The following is a 17,504-nucleotide window of genomic DNA, read 5'->3' as shown; positions in this document are numbered from 1 at the left end:
TAATGTGATTGTAGTCAGTGTGTGTGTGTGTGTGCATGTGCGTGCGTGTGTGTCAGCAGAAACAGCTCAGAGAAATGGGGTGGAAAGCTAGTAATGATTGCACATTGCTTTTTGTGATGGTGCTGTCTCTGCTGTGTGCTGTAGGGGGACGGGGGGTTGTGGTGGGGCCCATCCTTAGCCACGCCCTCCCTGACATATTCTGTGACAATGAGTACAGCCCCAACTTCCTGTTCCGCAACAATGGGGATGGGACGTTTACAGATGTGGCTTCACAAGCAGGTGAGGTGCAAAAGACATTCTTTTCTTATCACCATTACACTATCACAACTGGATATTCACGTGTGCTGGAACAGTTTCAGCATATCAGAGCACTTTATGGCAAGGCTCTTAAAGGTGCAATATATGACATTCTGTAATCGGAATCTCAAACCAAATCAAATGCTTCACTAGGGCTGGACAATATGGATAAATGTATATCACGATATGTTTTTCATTTTGGTCGATATGATATAATACTGATATCGATATGAATAGTATAAAATCCACTGAAAATTTTCCAAGAAGAAACATGGAACAACACATCACCATCAAACATCAAATTGTAAGTACTATTTATATTTTTACACTAAATTTTAACAAGAGTGCGCTGAACTAATGACAATGTCCTGTAATGTATGTAAGTCAGTGACAGACGTTGTAAATAATATATATTGAAAAATTGAAAAGGTGGGCGGCACGGTGGTGCAGCAGGTACTGTTAGTGTCGCAGTCACACAGCTCCAGGGACCTGGAGGTTGTGGGTTCGATTCCTGCTCCGGGTGACTGTCTGTGAGGAGTTGGTGTGTTCTCCCCGTGTCCGCGTGGGTTTGCTCCAGGTGCTCCGGTTTCCTCCCACAGTCCAAAAACACACGTTAGTAGGTGGATTGGCGACTCAAAAGTGTCCGTAGGTGTGAGTGTGTGAGTGAATGTGTGTGTGTCTGTGTTGCCCTGTGAAAGACTGGCCCCCCCTCCAGGGTGTATTCCCGCCTTGCGCCCAATGATTCCAGGTAAGCTCTGGACCCACCGTGACCCTGAATTGGATAAGCGGTTACAGATAGTGAATAAATGAAAAGGTGTTTAATAATCATACAATTCTTATTAAAACATCATATATTGTGATATATATTGATATTGAATTATTGTCCAGACCTCCATCAAGGAGAGGAGCACAAGGGAATTCAACAACAACAAATTGCGCCTACTCCAGCCAATCAGTTATGAAAAGAGACATATGTCTTATTTTGCCATCAAGTTTCTTACACATCAAGGATTCATTCTGAAAACCTTCGGCTGCTTTGTTTGTTCTGAACCCAAATAAAAAACAAAACAAAATCATATTTTGAAAGGCAGTACCAGCAGTAATCAGACTGCAATTTAACAAGGTGTAATGGAGTTTAATAAAGGGATGACATCTGCTACTTACAGGAGTTGAGGACCCAATGCAGCATGGCCGAGGGGTAGCTCTAGCGGATTTTAATCGTGACGGGAGGACAGACATTGTGTATGGAAACTGGAATGGGCCACATCGACTCTTCCTGCAGTTAAGCAATAACCGCAAACAAAGATTCAAGGTGAGTTTAAGGCTTGCTGAAATCTTTATCAGTTGTCATGTTACCTGATTTGTAGACTTTTCCTTTAGAGGCTGATTTAAACCTAATGTCAATGCTCCCTGAAGCTTGGAAGATCATCCTAACCCTTGAACGCCTGCTCAGGTCACTAGTGACAAATGGCCTCATTTACTGGCATATGCAATAATAAATCTTTCAAATAAGCGAAAAAACAAATAATCAGAATTAAATATGATAAATTGTTGGTGCCAGTAAACAGTTTTGGCAGTGTCTAAGCTAACATGCATTTTGTAGACCAGTTAGATAATAATTGCCAGGGCAATATGGGTTCAAGGTAAACAGTAAGTTCAGAAATTAGTTGACTCATACTTATGAATTATATTTATAATAAGATTGCAGTCTTTTCTGCAGTTACAGCTTCTGTTCATCTGTAAAGACTTTACATTAGATGTTATAATATTACTCTGTAGATTAATAGAATTCAGCTGAGAGGGCAACAGTGGAGGTACTGATATTAATTATATGTGGATCACAATCACTACTCTTGATTGTATTGATTGTATTGTACAGCACTTCTAGTCAAAACATCTTGTTGTTAAGTGTACTATATAAATAAAGGTCATACTCTAATTCACACCAAAGATATTAGATGGACCTCAATCAATCTATTAATTATAAAAAAATATAGAGTGTACAGTATATAAAGTTGGCAACGAATCGCCTGCAGGCATCTGAACGCTCTTTGTGGAATAGAGAAATTGGCGCAATCTTTTAGAGGTGTGTCTTGTAGATGTCTAAAATCTTTGACTTTATAGCATCAAAAATTTGCCTCCAAGCTGTGATATCCATTAGGGACTGTAAATATATGTAAGGTTTTTTATTTCTTGGGTAAATGCAGTTTGAGCTCTTGAACTATTTCGGAAATCTGCATCAGTATAAATTATTTTATAAAAACTATATACATGTTAGCACAGTATGTTGCTATAGCACTTGTTAACTGCCTTATTTAAAACTCAGGCTAAATAAAAACATTAAAAACCTCATTATATTATTTTCCATAAATGTTGAGGTACTACAGGAGGTAGTGTCTCAGTCACACAGCTCCAGGAACTGAGACTGTCTGTGAGTTTGTCTGTATGTGAGTTTGGTGTGTTCTCCCTGTGTCTGTGTGGGGTTCCTCCGGGTGACTGTCTGTGAGGAGTGTGGTGTGTTCTCCCTGTGTCTGTGTGGGGTTCCTCCGGGTGACTGTCTGTGAGGAGTGTGGTGTGTTCTCCCTATGTCCGTGTGGGTTTCCGCCGGGTGCTCTGGTTTTCTCCCACAGTCCAAAAACACACGTTGGTAGGTGGATTGGTGACTCAAAAGTGTCCGTAGGTATGAGTGTGAGTGAATATGAGAGTGTGTGTCGCCATGTGAAGGACGGCGCCCCCTCCAGGGTGTGTTCCTGCCTTGTGCCCAGTGATTCCGGGTAGGCTCTGAACCCACCACAACCCTGAACTGGATAAGTGGTTACAGATAATGAATGAATGAATTAAATAAAATAATATTGAGTAACTAGACAGTCAGAGCAGTGACTTTTTAGTTAAATGTTCTTGCTGTTATTCTTTTCTACAGAACAGTGAGCACCTCATCATTCTTCCTGAGACAAACATAGCTACTGCATCTGTGCCTGCTTTTATGTTCCTGATGATTACTTGGCAGATTGGGCCAGAGTTGATTATTCTGAAGCTGCAGGAGAAAGTGCTGACCAAGGATTGACTGCCCTCCACACACAAGATAGCACTATATGAATACAGTAATTAAGAATACAACTGTGCTCAGTTTAATCTTACTTATTAATGTATACAAATATGAAACAAAAATGTGCAGACTTGTAAGATTTCCACATACAGACTGAGTTAAAACACTCAATTAAAAAATACTTATAATAACATTTATTTGTTTATTTATGTTCCTAAAATTTGTAGAAACCCTTTTTAATAAGTGAAAAGAACACACATTTCAAACACAGACATGTAATGTTGCATACAGAGCTTAAATGATCTCTGTAGAATAGCATCAAATGAAATGGGACACTCTGAAATAGCTGCACATGCACTTGAGGCCACCATGCCCAATGCTGAGAATGGACTGGAAGGAAATCAGACACTGCCCATTGGAGCAGTGGAACTGCATTCTCAGGATTGAAGGAGGTGTTTTAATGTGTATAAAGCAGCATATTAAATTTGTCTGCATGAATAATGTGAGAATCCTCCTGGAACAAATTTAAGCAAGTAACAGACAGGTTAAATAACTTGTATTCATGCCAAAATCAGTGTTTCTATGTAGTACAGAAGTGACCCAGTGTTTGAGAAATGGAATAAATTTATGCATAATTATGCAGGATCTAAGTCCAAAGTCTAGAAACGGTCTGATCTTTAATTCAGCATCATGGGGGTATGAAGTCAGTTTTAAAACAGATTCAGACTCACTGTTTAATGTCAGTTGTAACTAAATGAAGCACTACTTTATGTGGAACTGTGGGCTGAGTGTAAACCTGCAGTGACATTAGCTGTTGTGGCATTTTTTGATGTTATATTCACTGACAGAAATGTTTTTTTTTTCTCTGTCCAGATAGATAAATATCAGCAGGAGGTGTTTTATGGGGTCAGGTACTGGGTTAATGTCCTGTGGGAGCACTTGTAGAGAGATGTCTGTGGCCGAGACACGCTGCTAGCTCTTCTGACCTATGCCATCAGTAATTAAGATGCTCTGTCACCTCAGTGAATTGCTAATTAAATTTGAACAAGCAACTGTGGTCCACTTAGGCACAAAGTGCATACTTGGGGCACTACAGGCCAGTTTTCCCTAATAACTCCTTGAGGTGTGGAATTTAAAAGTGTAGTAATTGCAAAATAATAATACAATTAATGATATTTTAATTTATATGCTGTACACTGTATTGATATGTATAAGTCAGTGCTTTTTAATATTTTTGACATGATATGCATGTAAAGGATGTTTTTATTTTTTGTGTACACAAACTTTGTGAGACATAGACATCATATTCACATTTTAATACATATGTATTTATGTCTACTAACACTTATTCAAAATCTGCATTTGTTTAGTTGAGTTACAAGTGAGAAATATTTCAAAATGACATGCTTGTGTTAATGTTGACTTCTAAATATAAGGAAGTCTTAAGAAGAGACTGTGCCATAATGACAACAGTGTTTCATCATTAAAAAAATTGTTTAGGCATTGCAATAAGAAAACTGAAATTCGTCAGCTTAATGCTTTCTGTAGCATATGGGAGTGATAGTACTGAAATGACCGAAGCAGAACCTTAGAGAGCTTCAGTTTAATTTCTCTTTTGTTCCACACCTCCCCTGTATGAGTCCTGTCCAGAGCTGTCCATTGCCTCTCCTTCACCCACAGAGGACAAGGTCACTGTGTGGGACTCCTTGAGCAGACTTTATGAGCCTTATAATTAAAATGAGGGATAAATACTTGAGGGAGTGCAGGGCTGCTCTATAACTCTTCCCAGACTTATTGCTGCACCACTGAAGCGTGGAGATTTCAGTTACTTTCTCTTGGGCCAGGTCTCTGCCCTGTAAGTTTACCTGTAGATTTACTTCCTTACTGATGACACCACACATCAATTATTAACTTATCTGACTGCTCTACAGGTAAGGAATACATATCATTACTGTCTAAACAAAGCCTCAACAATCTCCAAACAATCTATCTGTAAAGGAGGATGAAAACACGTTTGGACTTTCAAAAGAGGTTAATGTAATATTGTTTAAACTATTTAATAAACAATAAAAATTATTTATTGTTTAATTAATTCATGCAACACATTTTATTGGTTTGTTTATGTCTGTGTGAATGTAAATAGCAAAAGGGCAAATGTGAAATATTTGGAGAGTGATGATATATAATCCTTAAATTCTCTTATATCCTTAAACCAGCAAATAAAACCTTGAAAATTACACATAGTTCATTTAAACAATTGGCGAGATGAAAGTGTGATTAGGGTTTATGTTCAGAAGCTGATATGCCGATATTCTTGTGTGTGTCTCTCAGGACATCGCCTCGCAAAAGTTCTCCATGCCATCTCCAGTGCGCACAGTCATCGCTGCTGACTTCGACAATGACAATGAGCTGGAGGTCTTTTTCAACAACATTGCATACAGAGGGCCATCAGCCAACAGACTCTTCAGGTAAATGACTCTAAATTACTACAAGGACCAACTTAGGTCACAGTACATTATATTCAGGTTCATATCGGATCAAAACATTTCAAATCACACACAAATTCAAAGCACAGCCAAGAAAACAATGTTTAACCCAAAGGTTATTCTTTAAGGCAGGAAATAATTAAGGAAGCTCCCTGTCTTGTTCTGTATTTATGAGCGCGTCTTGATAGACCAGTTAGCCGAGAGGTGCAGTGGCCAGGCCACAGACTTACAGCCGAGGCCCATCCTTTTGCAACCTTCAGAGCTACAGGACTGTGCAGAAGTCTTAGGCACCTAAGGGAATTATATATTTTTAAACTAATGCCTTCTCAGTGAGTATGGTGCTTGTATAAAGTTATATATATTCACAGTAAATACAAAAAAAATGTATATAAAATAAATAAGAAATATGAGATAATTTTTTTTATATATAAAGTAGTAGATGTGAGTGAGTTTGAAGAACAATGTTTTGTTCAGATTCTCCTTGATTGCATGAATTGGTTAAATCCACAGCACACATTATCATTATTTATTAACTGGTAAAACTAGGTATTGGATGATAACCTCAAATAATACGCACTGCCACAGGGAGAGATTTGGAAAAATTTAAACCAATACATTCACACACAGAGTATCACACTGGAATAATGTTATTTGGTTTTATTCTAATGTTGGGCGTTATTTGTTGTTTGTTTTTTAGCAAATAAACACTTACTGCTCAGATTAATAGCTTTTTAAATCTCAGTCTCTGGTGTCTAAACTTTTGCACAGTACTGTAACTGATGGGAAATCTTGCCCAACCTCCATCCTATTCCTGTGTCCATTTCCCTGCTTCCTATAAAGATAATACCGCATATAAGCAAAGAAAATTTCCCTCTAAGGTCCATTAACAAAGCCTTCTGAATGACCCCTGCTTTCTATTAGGACAAGGAGCAGTTCACTAAATCTAATTAATGTAACCACTGGCTTAATTTTATTACTGAAAAAGGCCATCTGGCATACAAAGCGGTAGTCTGTCCTCAAACTTCATTAATTAAATCAGCGTAGCAGGATTCATTGACCAAAGGCAAACTTGTAAAAGAATTCCACCAGTGAGACTTGTTATATAAAATGAAATGGAAAAAAAGGAGAGAAATCGAAATATGTTTGACGTGAACAAATACAAATGCTGCTTTTTGGAATGGAGTTGTTTGAAGTGAAAAGACAGTGCATATATTTGATGAGTGCTTTGGCAGGGTTTCCCGAAGAGAACACGGAGACCCTCAGATAGAGGAGCTCAATGTTGGAGAGGCAGCCGAGCCAGAAGGGAGGGGAACAGGTATGTACCTTTGGCCGAACAACTCTAGGAATATTCATTCTAAAATTACATCCTGCTGTTTTTGGATTCAGGCACGATGTAAAACCCGTCAAATTGTACAATATTATGTAATTGTTGAATCAACATTTTTAGGTGATTTAAAAGGTCTGAAAAAATCTTTCCACAATTTTTTCACAATCATTTTTATGGCTATTTTGCTGTACAGTGGATACACGTGGTGTCAGTGTAATATACACTGATTATGAATTACAAATTGATGTGTATTCAAAATCAGAGATGTAGAGTTTCTTCTACTGTGGTATTTATTCATTTTAGATCATTTCAGTCTAAAATAAAATGTCATTTGTTAGATCAGCCTCAGAGGTGTAGGGATTCAGTCAGCAGAAACATATAATTAAATGAAATAAAAAATAATAATTAGTGGCTAAATATGAATGCTTAAAATACATCTGCATACAAAGTTATAAATCGTTTAGGTTTATTTATGTGGTTCACATGTATGTGTTTTCTTTACCACTGGGTGGCGCTAGAGATCTATTGGTATCTTACTAATGTCAAACTGCTTCAGATTGTATTCCAGCAATAAGTATTTAGTGTAGTTATAATGATGATAATCATCTGCAACTGAGTCATTACGTAATGTCAGCTCATTATGTTAATATAAGGTTCAGATTCAGGGTCTCTATTAAGTCACTGTGGTAGACTCACTGGGTCAGCATGAATAACAGGAATAACTGGCCTTATCCTGGCCATCATAAAGATTGTGTATTTAAAGTAGCAGAACCATGTAAAATATTCTACAAAATGAATAATTCAAGTCGCACAGTACCTCATTACATCTCTGATTTACTGGGCATGTTGGATCCATGGCAGGGTTAAGACACTGGGACTCGTTCCATCTCGAAAGAGTAATGTATTTGTCTTGTAGGAGCTGCTGTGACAGATTTTGACGGAGACGGACAGTTGGATCTGCTGGTAACACATGGAGAGAGCGCAGCCCAGCCCATCTCTGTGTACAGAGTCACTCAGGTACGCCACTGACTCACACTATCACAACTCACCAAAAAACTGCTAATGAAGGAAGAACTTACAAATGGATTTTAAATGTGGTTCAGGTGTTAATGAAAATTATGCAGTGGAAACAATTGAGTAATCAGTTTAGACAAGAATTAATTTTTTGTCAGACTTCATTGTGCAGGTGTACATTCCCTTTTCTCTGAATAATTAGTTATTTGTTCAAACACATCTCGTTTTCACACGTTTTTGCATCTCAGAGGGATTTATCATAGTTGATTTTAGAGTTTCACTGACAGCCTTCTCATGGTGTTTCTTTCCCCTCTCAGGGATCATCTAACAGATGGCTGCGTGTGATTCCACGTACACAGTTTGGGGCTTTTGCTCGAGGAGCAAAAGTGGTGGTCTACACGAAAAAAAATGGCGCTCACACACGCATCATTGATGGAGGTTCTGGCTACCTGTGTGAGATGGAACCTGTTGCTCACTTTGGGCTCGGTATGTGCTGCATGTCTCTTATAAGTCGCAAAACACTCCTAAAGGTTTATAGCACGGGTATTATTTAAAATTTGATGAAGTCAATTTGCCAATGTTTTCTCCCAAAGAGTTTATGGTTTAAGCTTCAAGGTTTATGTTTCGTCTTATAGTGGCGCTTCACATTGATGTGTTTGATTAATGTTATATTACGGAACACATGAACTGGTTTAGAATTGGCTGCAGGAATAATGTCCATAGACATCTATAAAGTTATGTATTCTATATCAAATTGCCTTATTTTTAAGCAAGTTAGGCTGTCCTCAAGCTCATACCTGTCTTGCTCTCTCTAGTGAACGGACCACAAAGGGTAAACCATCAATTTGATTGGCACAATTGTCCATCTCCATGACTGTCAAAAAAAACAAACAAAATAAACTTAATGAATATTATTATTTATTCTCATTAATTCATTACAAATTGGCCATGGATCCCAACAGAGCCTTCACACAATCCAGGTCCAGACTGAGGTCCACCATGTGGTTATACCAGGGTTTTAGTTTTTAGGTTTTTCTGTTAATTTGGAAATGAAAATATTGTTGAGTCAGAGACCACACTTTATTTATATTATTTTCAGTCAAATGGTCATTAAGTACAAGTTATTTATTTGAGATATTCCATGTTTTACATAGTTCCCTTAAATAAGGAAGGGAGAACATTTTCGCCAAAAATGGGATTTTCACAACAACACTAAAACTGAGGCACAGAATAAGGTTTTATGGACTACATTAACTAAATCAGTGAGAGATTTAGAAGACAGTATTATCCCAGAAACATTTCAAGAATTTTCAATCAATCAATTAATATAGATTTATATATTATTTATATATAGATAATATATGGTTTATATAGAGTATTTTACAACTGATTTTGCCACAAAGCAGCTTTTCAGAATCTATTCAAATAATATCTGATAACCACAAAGAATGTTGAAGAATCAGTGCAAGATTTGAAGACCAATGAATGCTGTTAAACATGAAACACTTTGGAAAACAGCTGACTGGGAAGAGGTTTAATCTACAGCAAGATAATGACCCTCTACAATTTGCACACACAGAATTTTTTAGCAAAGAATCTTCTGGTGTCCTCAGAAAAGTGGTCTGGCCACACTAAGAGCCCAGGGTTAAATACCATACTCTGTTTGGGATCATTTTATCATGGGAGGCAGTAACTGGAACCAACTTTGAAGATATGTTAGATTATTTAAAATACAATTTAATAAAAACTGAGAGCAAGTCTCTTGAAAGCTGTAATTTACGCAAAAATTCTAGTGGTAATGCTTAACCATGAGGGTACATTAATTCATGGTATTTTAGCAGTATTACGTAACAAGACAGTAATAAGCCTTACTATATATTTTAATAATTAATATAGAAACAAGAACTACCATTACTTTAATATAATGCATGTTCTTGCTAGTTATTGTTTATTATCATTACTTAATGATTGTGACTTTACCGAGGCTTATTACTGTTTTAAGTAATGTGAATTTATATTATTGTTAATTGTTTCCATTATATTTAATGGTTGAGTCTTCTGCATGATCATCTGCTTTTGACTGATGGTATAAATAAGAAGCTTATACTTGCTATTGTTATCGACTGTAAAATAAAAAAGGGTGGTCTTTGAATTTTGACCAGTATGGTACTATGTTTCTATGCGGTGGTGTTCTGAAAGTATTTAATTACGCTTGATTATCATTAGCCAGTATTAAACACAGTCATGATTATAAGTAATACATTACAGTTGATATGATTAAAAACAATCAGCACAAATCTCAGTTTGCTTGACAAAGTCCTATCTAACAACTATGCAAACACAGCGGGGAATAAACATGCTCTTCTGAGGCCGACTGTGATGTAACTCCTGATCTATGGGGTTGCTTGAGTCATGCGTTCCTCACAGAGCAGGAACATTAGCCTGTGTGCTGAGGTCAGTGTTTTTAAACTCCTCACTGATTGGAGGTCAGTGGAGGTGAGGACATTGGGGTACAGGTGTAGCAGCTGGTGGTCAGCCCTGGAGCCTGCTCCCTCTGCACAGCTCGTTTACAGAGCATGGCTTCAGCAGCTCATCAGGGAGTCATCAGGCAGATTTGTAGCAGCGCTAGGGAGCGAGTTGGAAGCCGGGGCAGTTCTAAATATGCTGTGAAAAATAAAACACTCTCCATCAGCGGTCACACGATCGCCTTTAGGGCCTGTAAATATGTGTGTACGTGGCTGTGGGTACAGCCAGACGTATATTCAGTAATGAAGTGCCTGTGTGTGGAGCCAAGCTAAAAGACAATACGAAATTTCACCAAGGGACATATGAAGAGAAGTACCAATCAACATTATTGGAACAGTAGTTTGACCCCTTAATTGTTCATTATACATTTGTATATTTTCCATTTCATTAAGTTTTCATTTTGATTAAATTGTATTTGTGTAGAGCTTTTTAACTGCCAAAGTCACAAAGACGTTTTACAGAAATCTGGGTCCTTGCCACAAGTGAGGTTTGCTAAGGTGACAGATGCAAGAAAAGTTTACTCAGAACTGGATAAGATAAGAATAAAGACGATGAAATATGACCACTACTTTAGAATATTCTTTTGCATTTACTTTTCCACCATTGCATGACTTAAAATTGTATTTGAATTAAACTTTTAACCAAGCATTTCTAAACATTTGTGACAAAGATTTAAAAAGAATTACAATGCAGTGGCAGCTCCTGCCTAACTTCTCTATAAATTAAGAGCTAGCTATCTAGCCAACCAGCACATTGCACTGTATAAATAATCAGGAATGTAACTTGACAGTGTCATGTAACGTTGACGATTTTTATTTCTGTGGTCACCTCATGTCGAAATGTCACCAAAGCTTTCTCTTTTATCTACATACTGTTCAATATCTGTGGATAGCTTAATCCAGGAGTTCATTATAAAAGTCTTGTTCAATAAAGTTACTTTACCTCTACAGTGAACCAACAATCAACAACTGTGGTCATAAACAAATACATTGAAATTGAGTCTCCCTCTTTCTATTCTATACATGCTCAGCCTTCTGTCCTCAGAAATTTAATGTGTACAGGAATTCCAGAATAAATAGTATTGTGAAGTTTATGGAAGTCATACTGACCAGATTGCTAGCTGCTCTCTCTACATGGTGAGAGTTTATGAGAGGAGTCTGGGGTAAATTTCCACCATCTTGAAATTGCCCAAAAAGAGGAGGGACCTTACAGAATAAAATATAATGCTGATTGGGATACTTAGAGGTGGGACAAACCGTCTGGTCTTTTACTGCAGGATATTGAAAGATAAAAAATCCTCCCTTTCCATTTTGGTGGTGTGTCGCTCCATCGCACTAATGAATGAAGCTCCCCCATTAAAATACTTTGCACACTTCAGGTGAAATGGCTTCTTTTCTGAGGGGCACCTGTAGAGGTAGACTGAGTCCTGGCGGGACTCTCTGCGGATCTGTTTACTTTAGAAATGGTGCTTTAATTAAAGACCGGGAAGGCCCTCAAAGCCTCTTTCCATGCTTGACTAAAGAGTGGAATAGAAGGAAAGTGGAGCTGCTTGCCCTCCCCACATTCCCATCTTTGGCTCTTTGAAGTTCTGCATCTCTTTTTTGCCACGTTTGTTTCTTTTGGATCATCTCTGTGGTGATCAGTCAATGCCAAGGTCTTGGTCATTGCAATGCCAACTGCTGGACCAAGTAACCATGGTGGCATTGTCAAAAGTGACTGTCTGGGTGATCTACTGAGGCAATGTCATGGGCCAATATTATCTGGATTTAGGCAAATATTATACGTCTTCATAATCCTTTTAATGAAGCTGTTGATTTATAAGGCTACATGACACCAACATATGCCTTTTATGGCAGATGGAATAAGTCTGCATCAAGGAAGGTTTATTCTAACAAGACTCATTTTTCATAACACTTCCTAGACTGAAATGTGCTAAATCAGCTTTAATAACAACTTGTTGGATTAAGCTGTAATAGATAATTATGTACGTTTACATTAGTTTTCATGAAAGGTATTGTAGCCTTACAAAGGTTTTTGTGGAGCTTATGAATAAATGCTTAGAGTAAAGTTTTACTCAGACACCTAATATAGAAGACTTTAAAGCCAAGTTCACACAACAAGTGGCCCAACCTTATTTTCAACAATCAAATCTGATTCTGCTGTTCACAGAATATGCTGTCTATATAATGTGACCTACAGTCTGTCATCAGTCTGAACAGATCAAACTGCATGCACAAAATGATGATTCTCCAGGCTGTTCCCTCCAAAGCACTCTCGTATTTAAATGGAATGGAACCGGACCAAACACACCGTCTCCAAAGAGAACAAATCAAGAGCTCACATAAGAACATTAAGAAGTTTCACACCTCAAATTAAAACACATCTGTGTCACAAATAGTGTCCCAGTATTCATCTCAAACATGCAACATAAGAGTCTCACGTCTAATGGGGCAGTTGAGCACCATGGAATGTTACTTGCAGTGCCAGTGGGCTCAGACCCGTGATCCCCTCATACACTGTTAGTCATGAGAGACCCGCTCTCGCTGTATCATATGAGAATTAGGCACCATCGTGTTCAAGCCGTAGTACTCACACTGCTGTGCACAGCTGCAGCAGAGAACATTCCTGTGCATTTGTTAAGAGCCTGCAGCTCTGGTGCCAAACCCTAGCCTGCTCCAACCTGGCTTTTGCCGAAGAGCTTCTTGGGAGGCCTTTTCTCCTGAGTGGAATTTTTCCATTGAGAGCCTTGCATAAAGAGAAGAAATCACTCATTGTGTCTTCCAATCCTGAGGGGAGGTTACAAAGGCAGACTGTTCTCAAACTGCTGAGAAGCTTTTTTCCTTCATCCTCCTTAACTATGTACTTCAACCAACAGGGAAAGATGTGGCCACCAATGTGGAAGTGTATTGGCCCGATGGACACTCTGTGGCCAGGCCTTTGGAGCTCAGTGACCTGAACACGGTCATGGAGATCTTCTACCCAAAGGCTGAAGAGGAAGAAACTCCAACAGTTGAGATAGAGGTGTGGGTGAGCCCTGAGTACAATGTCATTATCATGAAGGGTAAATATTAAGAATAATTTTATTCGCTGCTTTTATTCTTCTACAGTGTGGACATGGATTTATTGTCAATGAAAATGGCCGTTGCACTGGTAAGATACTTTAAGGATCGCTGTCCTATGTAACCCTCATACACAGTGTGATATATATGTTGAATGTTGTACCCTTAAGTTGTTCTTGTTTTGTCCCCTGTGTGAAATCTTGTATTTCACTAAACTCCCTTGTAACTCCCAGATCAGGATGAGTGTACGCAGTTCCCGTCTGTCTGTCCCCCTGAGCGTCCTGTGTGTACTAATACTTATGGTAGCTTCAAGTGCCGTGCCAACAAGAGGTGTAACCAGGGATACGAGCCCAATGATGAGGGTACGGCCTGTGTGGGTGAGTAAAAAGCTGGAAACCAGACATAATAGTAATAACCATATACGGAAAATGGTTTCCAGCTGTTATTTTGCTGTTAGCTTCCATGGATGACAGCACACTGAAAAAAAGCAAAGGTATGAATTTACTTGATTCTTATTTACATTGGTTCTACGTGAGTGAACGTTAATTTAAATGACAAATTTGTGCTGATATAATATATTTTATTCATGTGGAAATGATGCTTACATTTGAAATATATAAATTCAGTGTATCATTATTTCCCACTGTCATTACTGATTCAAGGACTAATTTAGTTCAGCTTTTTCTCAACTTTCTGTCCCTGCTTCATAACTGTTTTCACCTTTCCCTGTCCCCTCTTTGTTCTGTGGTCTTTGCACATTTTCATGTTTTCATCACCGGAATGACATTACAATCCCCTGTAACATATGTGTAACACTGGCATTATTTTCAGTTGCTATTTTGGTGGATAGTGTCTGAGCTGGAATGGCTTGAGTGAATCAGGTGCACAGAGCTATTTTTGAACCCAGTATGATCCCAAATGGAGCTTATGTTACATTTTCAGACACACTTGAAGCACAAGTGCAAGCTGAAAGTGGTATTTTGTGTCTTCAGCTGCAGATCTTGCCCAAATATTTGTAGACACCCTTTATAATTAGTTCATTTAGCTGTTTTAATTTGCTTCCCTTGTGGGGAGAGGCACTCAGTACATTCACAGCTTATGTATTCTGCGCGGAAATACATGTAAATCAAATGATACTCTGGAGAAGCTTTACATGAGCTTAGAGTCACTATGCCCAAGCCAAGCATTGGCTAGAACTAAATTGGCCTGTGGAGCTGTGGAATTGTGTTCTCCAGAGCATTCAAAAACCATGGGATGAGTTGCAGTGGTTTTTGTAATCCAAAGCTAATTATCTAGTGACAGTGCCTGACTTGACTGATCCCAGAGTACACTGTAAACCTGAATGTTAGCCGAACTGGAAAAAAAAAAGTTCACAAACTCATAAAATGTCAGAAGAATGCATGCACAGCAGAGGCGATTGCTCTAAGACTGCAAGGGAAGCTCAGCTTCCCCTAAAATGTCAAAAAATAAGTGATCAAATATATTCTGTTGGGTGTACATGTCATTGAATAAATATGCACTACAACGTGCTCAATTTTTGTTCAGAATCAGCTTCTTATCACTGGTAAAGATGTGGCTTTCCTCTCAATCCCGGAGCCTCACAGCGCTTTAAACAGAAACAGCGTCTCTGGGGGTCTAAGGGGCAGTGGGCGGGCCTCGGCTGGCCCGGACGCTCAGCTTCTGCATGATGATAGGATGATCTGTCTGAGGCTGAATCCCTTTTTGATTGACAGCGAAATGAGCGAATCAGCGATCCTTTGGTGTAAAGATCCGAGTGAGCATTAAATTTTCATTCTGTTCTGAGTTGAACCGGACACTTTCTTAATTCTCTTAGCGAGATTTTCTTTGTTAAAAACGACTAGCGACAAATCAAGCTTCTATTTCTGGTGGTTTTTTTTGTAGCTGCTTGTGTTTGGAGACTGACTTCTATCACTCTTTCTGACTTCTATCTCAGTTTCTGACCAGCGGGTGCTACTGAGCCCCTCCACCGTCACAAAGCACTCACAGGCGAACACACTTCACATGGGCCAAGGCCGTTTAAGCAGCCTAGCTCTGCTGGCCATTGAGAGGACACAAGTCAAGTCCCTGGAAAAGACTCCTTGTTGGTACGACAGGGTCACAGATCATTTTCGTGAAAAGGAACGGAGGGTAGAATTTATGTATAAATAAACCGACACATTTTATGATGTAGGCCGAAATTGAGCTTCCCCTCCTTGAAAGACCAGCATCTGCCACTGGGGCACAGTTACTTTAAGTGTCTACAACTTTAATGCTTAATACAACTCATGCATTTCTGGTCCTCAATACTATTAAGTACTATTAACTAATCTAAAAATAAATTAATTCATTGTCTGTAACCAAGGTGTCAGTCCATCACAGGGCACAACTCACACCTATGGACACTCATGCATGGCCAGTCCACCTACTAACGTGTGTTTTTGCACTGTGGGGAACACACCAAACTGCTCAGGGCAGTGACTCAATGCGGGTCTCGAACCCACGACCCTAGGACTCTGGAGCTATGTGACAGTGATTCTACCTGTTGCACCACCGCCCCCTTGCACTGAAAATAACACATGAACCTGTCCACATTCACTAAAAGTAGTGAGCCCTAGACCATCCACCAACTCGACTGAAAATTGCTGCACTGGTCCTATGTCTGTGACTTACGACGCCATGCTGCATAAACTTATAACATTTAAGTTCAGTTAAATCAATCATATACAGCTATTTTTTACTTAAATCACAAAACAGGATTCAATCAAAATTTTACAGTTTCACAAACTCAAAATGAAGAAATTGTTGAAAAAATTGAATTGTTAAATTGATTGCAACTTTTCAATATATTTTAAGTTACAATCACTCAATCCAGTTAATTACTTTGAAGATTAGATTTTACCATATAGTATGTGTCTTACAACAAATAACAGTTAACAACAGAGAGAAAAAGGTGATTTAATTTCATATTGCTTCTGTTGCAAAAGGTTTAATTACAATTATAATTTGTCCTCAATGATGCTGATACTGATATTGATAATGAAACCCTGAGTATTGAAAGCACCTTGCTTTTATTTAGCATTATGATCACAGGACGGGCTTTCTCTTCTCTCCGCTTCCTTTCTGCAGCACAAGTAGCATACTTTGAGGGGAACAAGTCATCTGCCTTCAAACTCTGGGCTTCTCACCTCTTGCCCCTGTCTCTAACGCTGCTGGCTGCTCTGTCTGTCTGTCTGGAGGCCTGAGAACACTATACCTCTTCTCCTCCCTCTTGCTGTCACTCTCACCCCTCTGTGTTCTCTCTCGTTTGTATTGGGAGTGGACAGTGAAGGGAACTCTATGGACTCGTGTTTCCCACTGTGGCCCCCCTGCTGCAACCCATTTTCAGCTCTCATCACTCACTGAACTCTAGAACAGACACTGAGCATGCCCACAGGAACCTAAAGGAGATACCTGCTTAAAAAAAGAAAAAAAAAAGAAAAAGAATAACAGTTGTCCCTTCAGGCAGGTTGTCAAGTGAGAAAGTCATCGCATGGAGGACAAACATCAACTTCTGACCAAATGTGGAATGGACTATTCATCAGTTCCACTATTGTTATTTGGTGTATCCTTTTTCAACACTACCTTAATTTTTTTTCAATGCGATAATGATATGAAAATATGTGCAAATTACAGGGTCATTTTGAGCAGTGCTTGCAGTTTTAATATTTAATGTAATCAATAAATGGTCAAGTCTCTGCTGTTGATTTTAT

At 38.7% G+C, this 17,504-nt stretch overlaps 1 protein-coding gene across 5 annotated transcripts in view; it reads left to right on the top strand.

The window, feature by feature from the left end:
• crtac1b (cartilage acidic protein 1b) overlaps positions 1-17,421 on the top strand; it is a 29,258-nt gene extending 11,837 nt beyond the window's left edge. For 3 of the 5 annotated variants that reach the window (XM_066679531.1, XM_066679535.1, XM_066679532.1), the window contains exons 6-15: positions 145-279; positions 1,464-1,609; positions 5,675-5,811; positions 7,062-7,144; positions 8,073-8,173; positions 8,488-8,656; positions 13,572-13,717; positions 13,804-13,846; positions 13,989-14,132; positions 17,261-17,421. In XM_066679531.1, coding sequence (XP_066535628.1) covers positions 145-279; positions 1,464-1,609; positions 5,675-5,811; positions 7,062-7,144; positions 8,073-8,173; positions 8,488-8,656; positions 13,572-13,717; positions 13,804-13,846; positions 13,989-14,132; positions 17,261-17,400 — 1,244 coding nt within the window. In that variant the 3' untranslated portion in view covers positions 17,401-17,421. Of the gene's footprint in view, positions 1-144; positions 280-1,463; positions 1,610-5,674; positions 5,812-7,061; positions 7,145-8,072; positions 8,174-8,487; positions 8,657-13,571; positions 13,718-13,803; positions 13,847-13,988; positions 14,133-16,881; positions 17,183-17,256 lie in introns of those variants that run through there. The other 2 variants (XM_066679536.1, XM_066679533.1) reach the window with 2 other exon arrangements.
• Positions 17,422-17,504: the final 83 nt, after the last annotated feature.

Source organism: Hoplias malabaricus, chromosome 8, assembly GCF_029633855.1.
Source record: "Hoplias malabaricus isolate fHopMal1 chromosome 8, fHopMal1.hap1, whole genome shotgun sequence".
NCBI lineage: Eukaryota > Metazoa > Chordata > Actinopteri > Characiformes > Erythrinidae > Hoplias > Hoplias malabaricus.
This window is presented reverse-complemented; position numbering and strand designations above follow the sequence as displayed.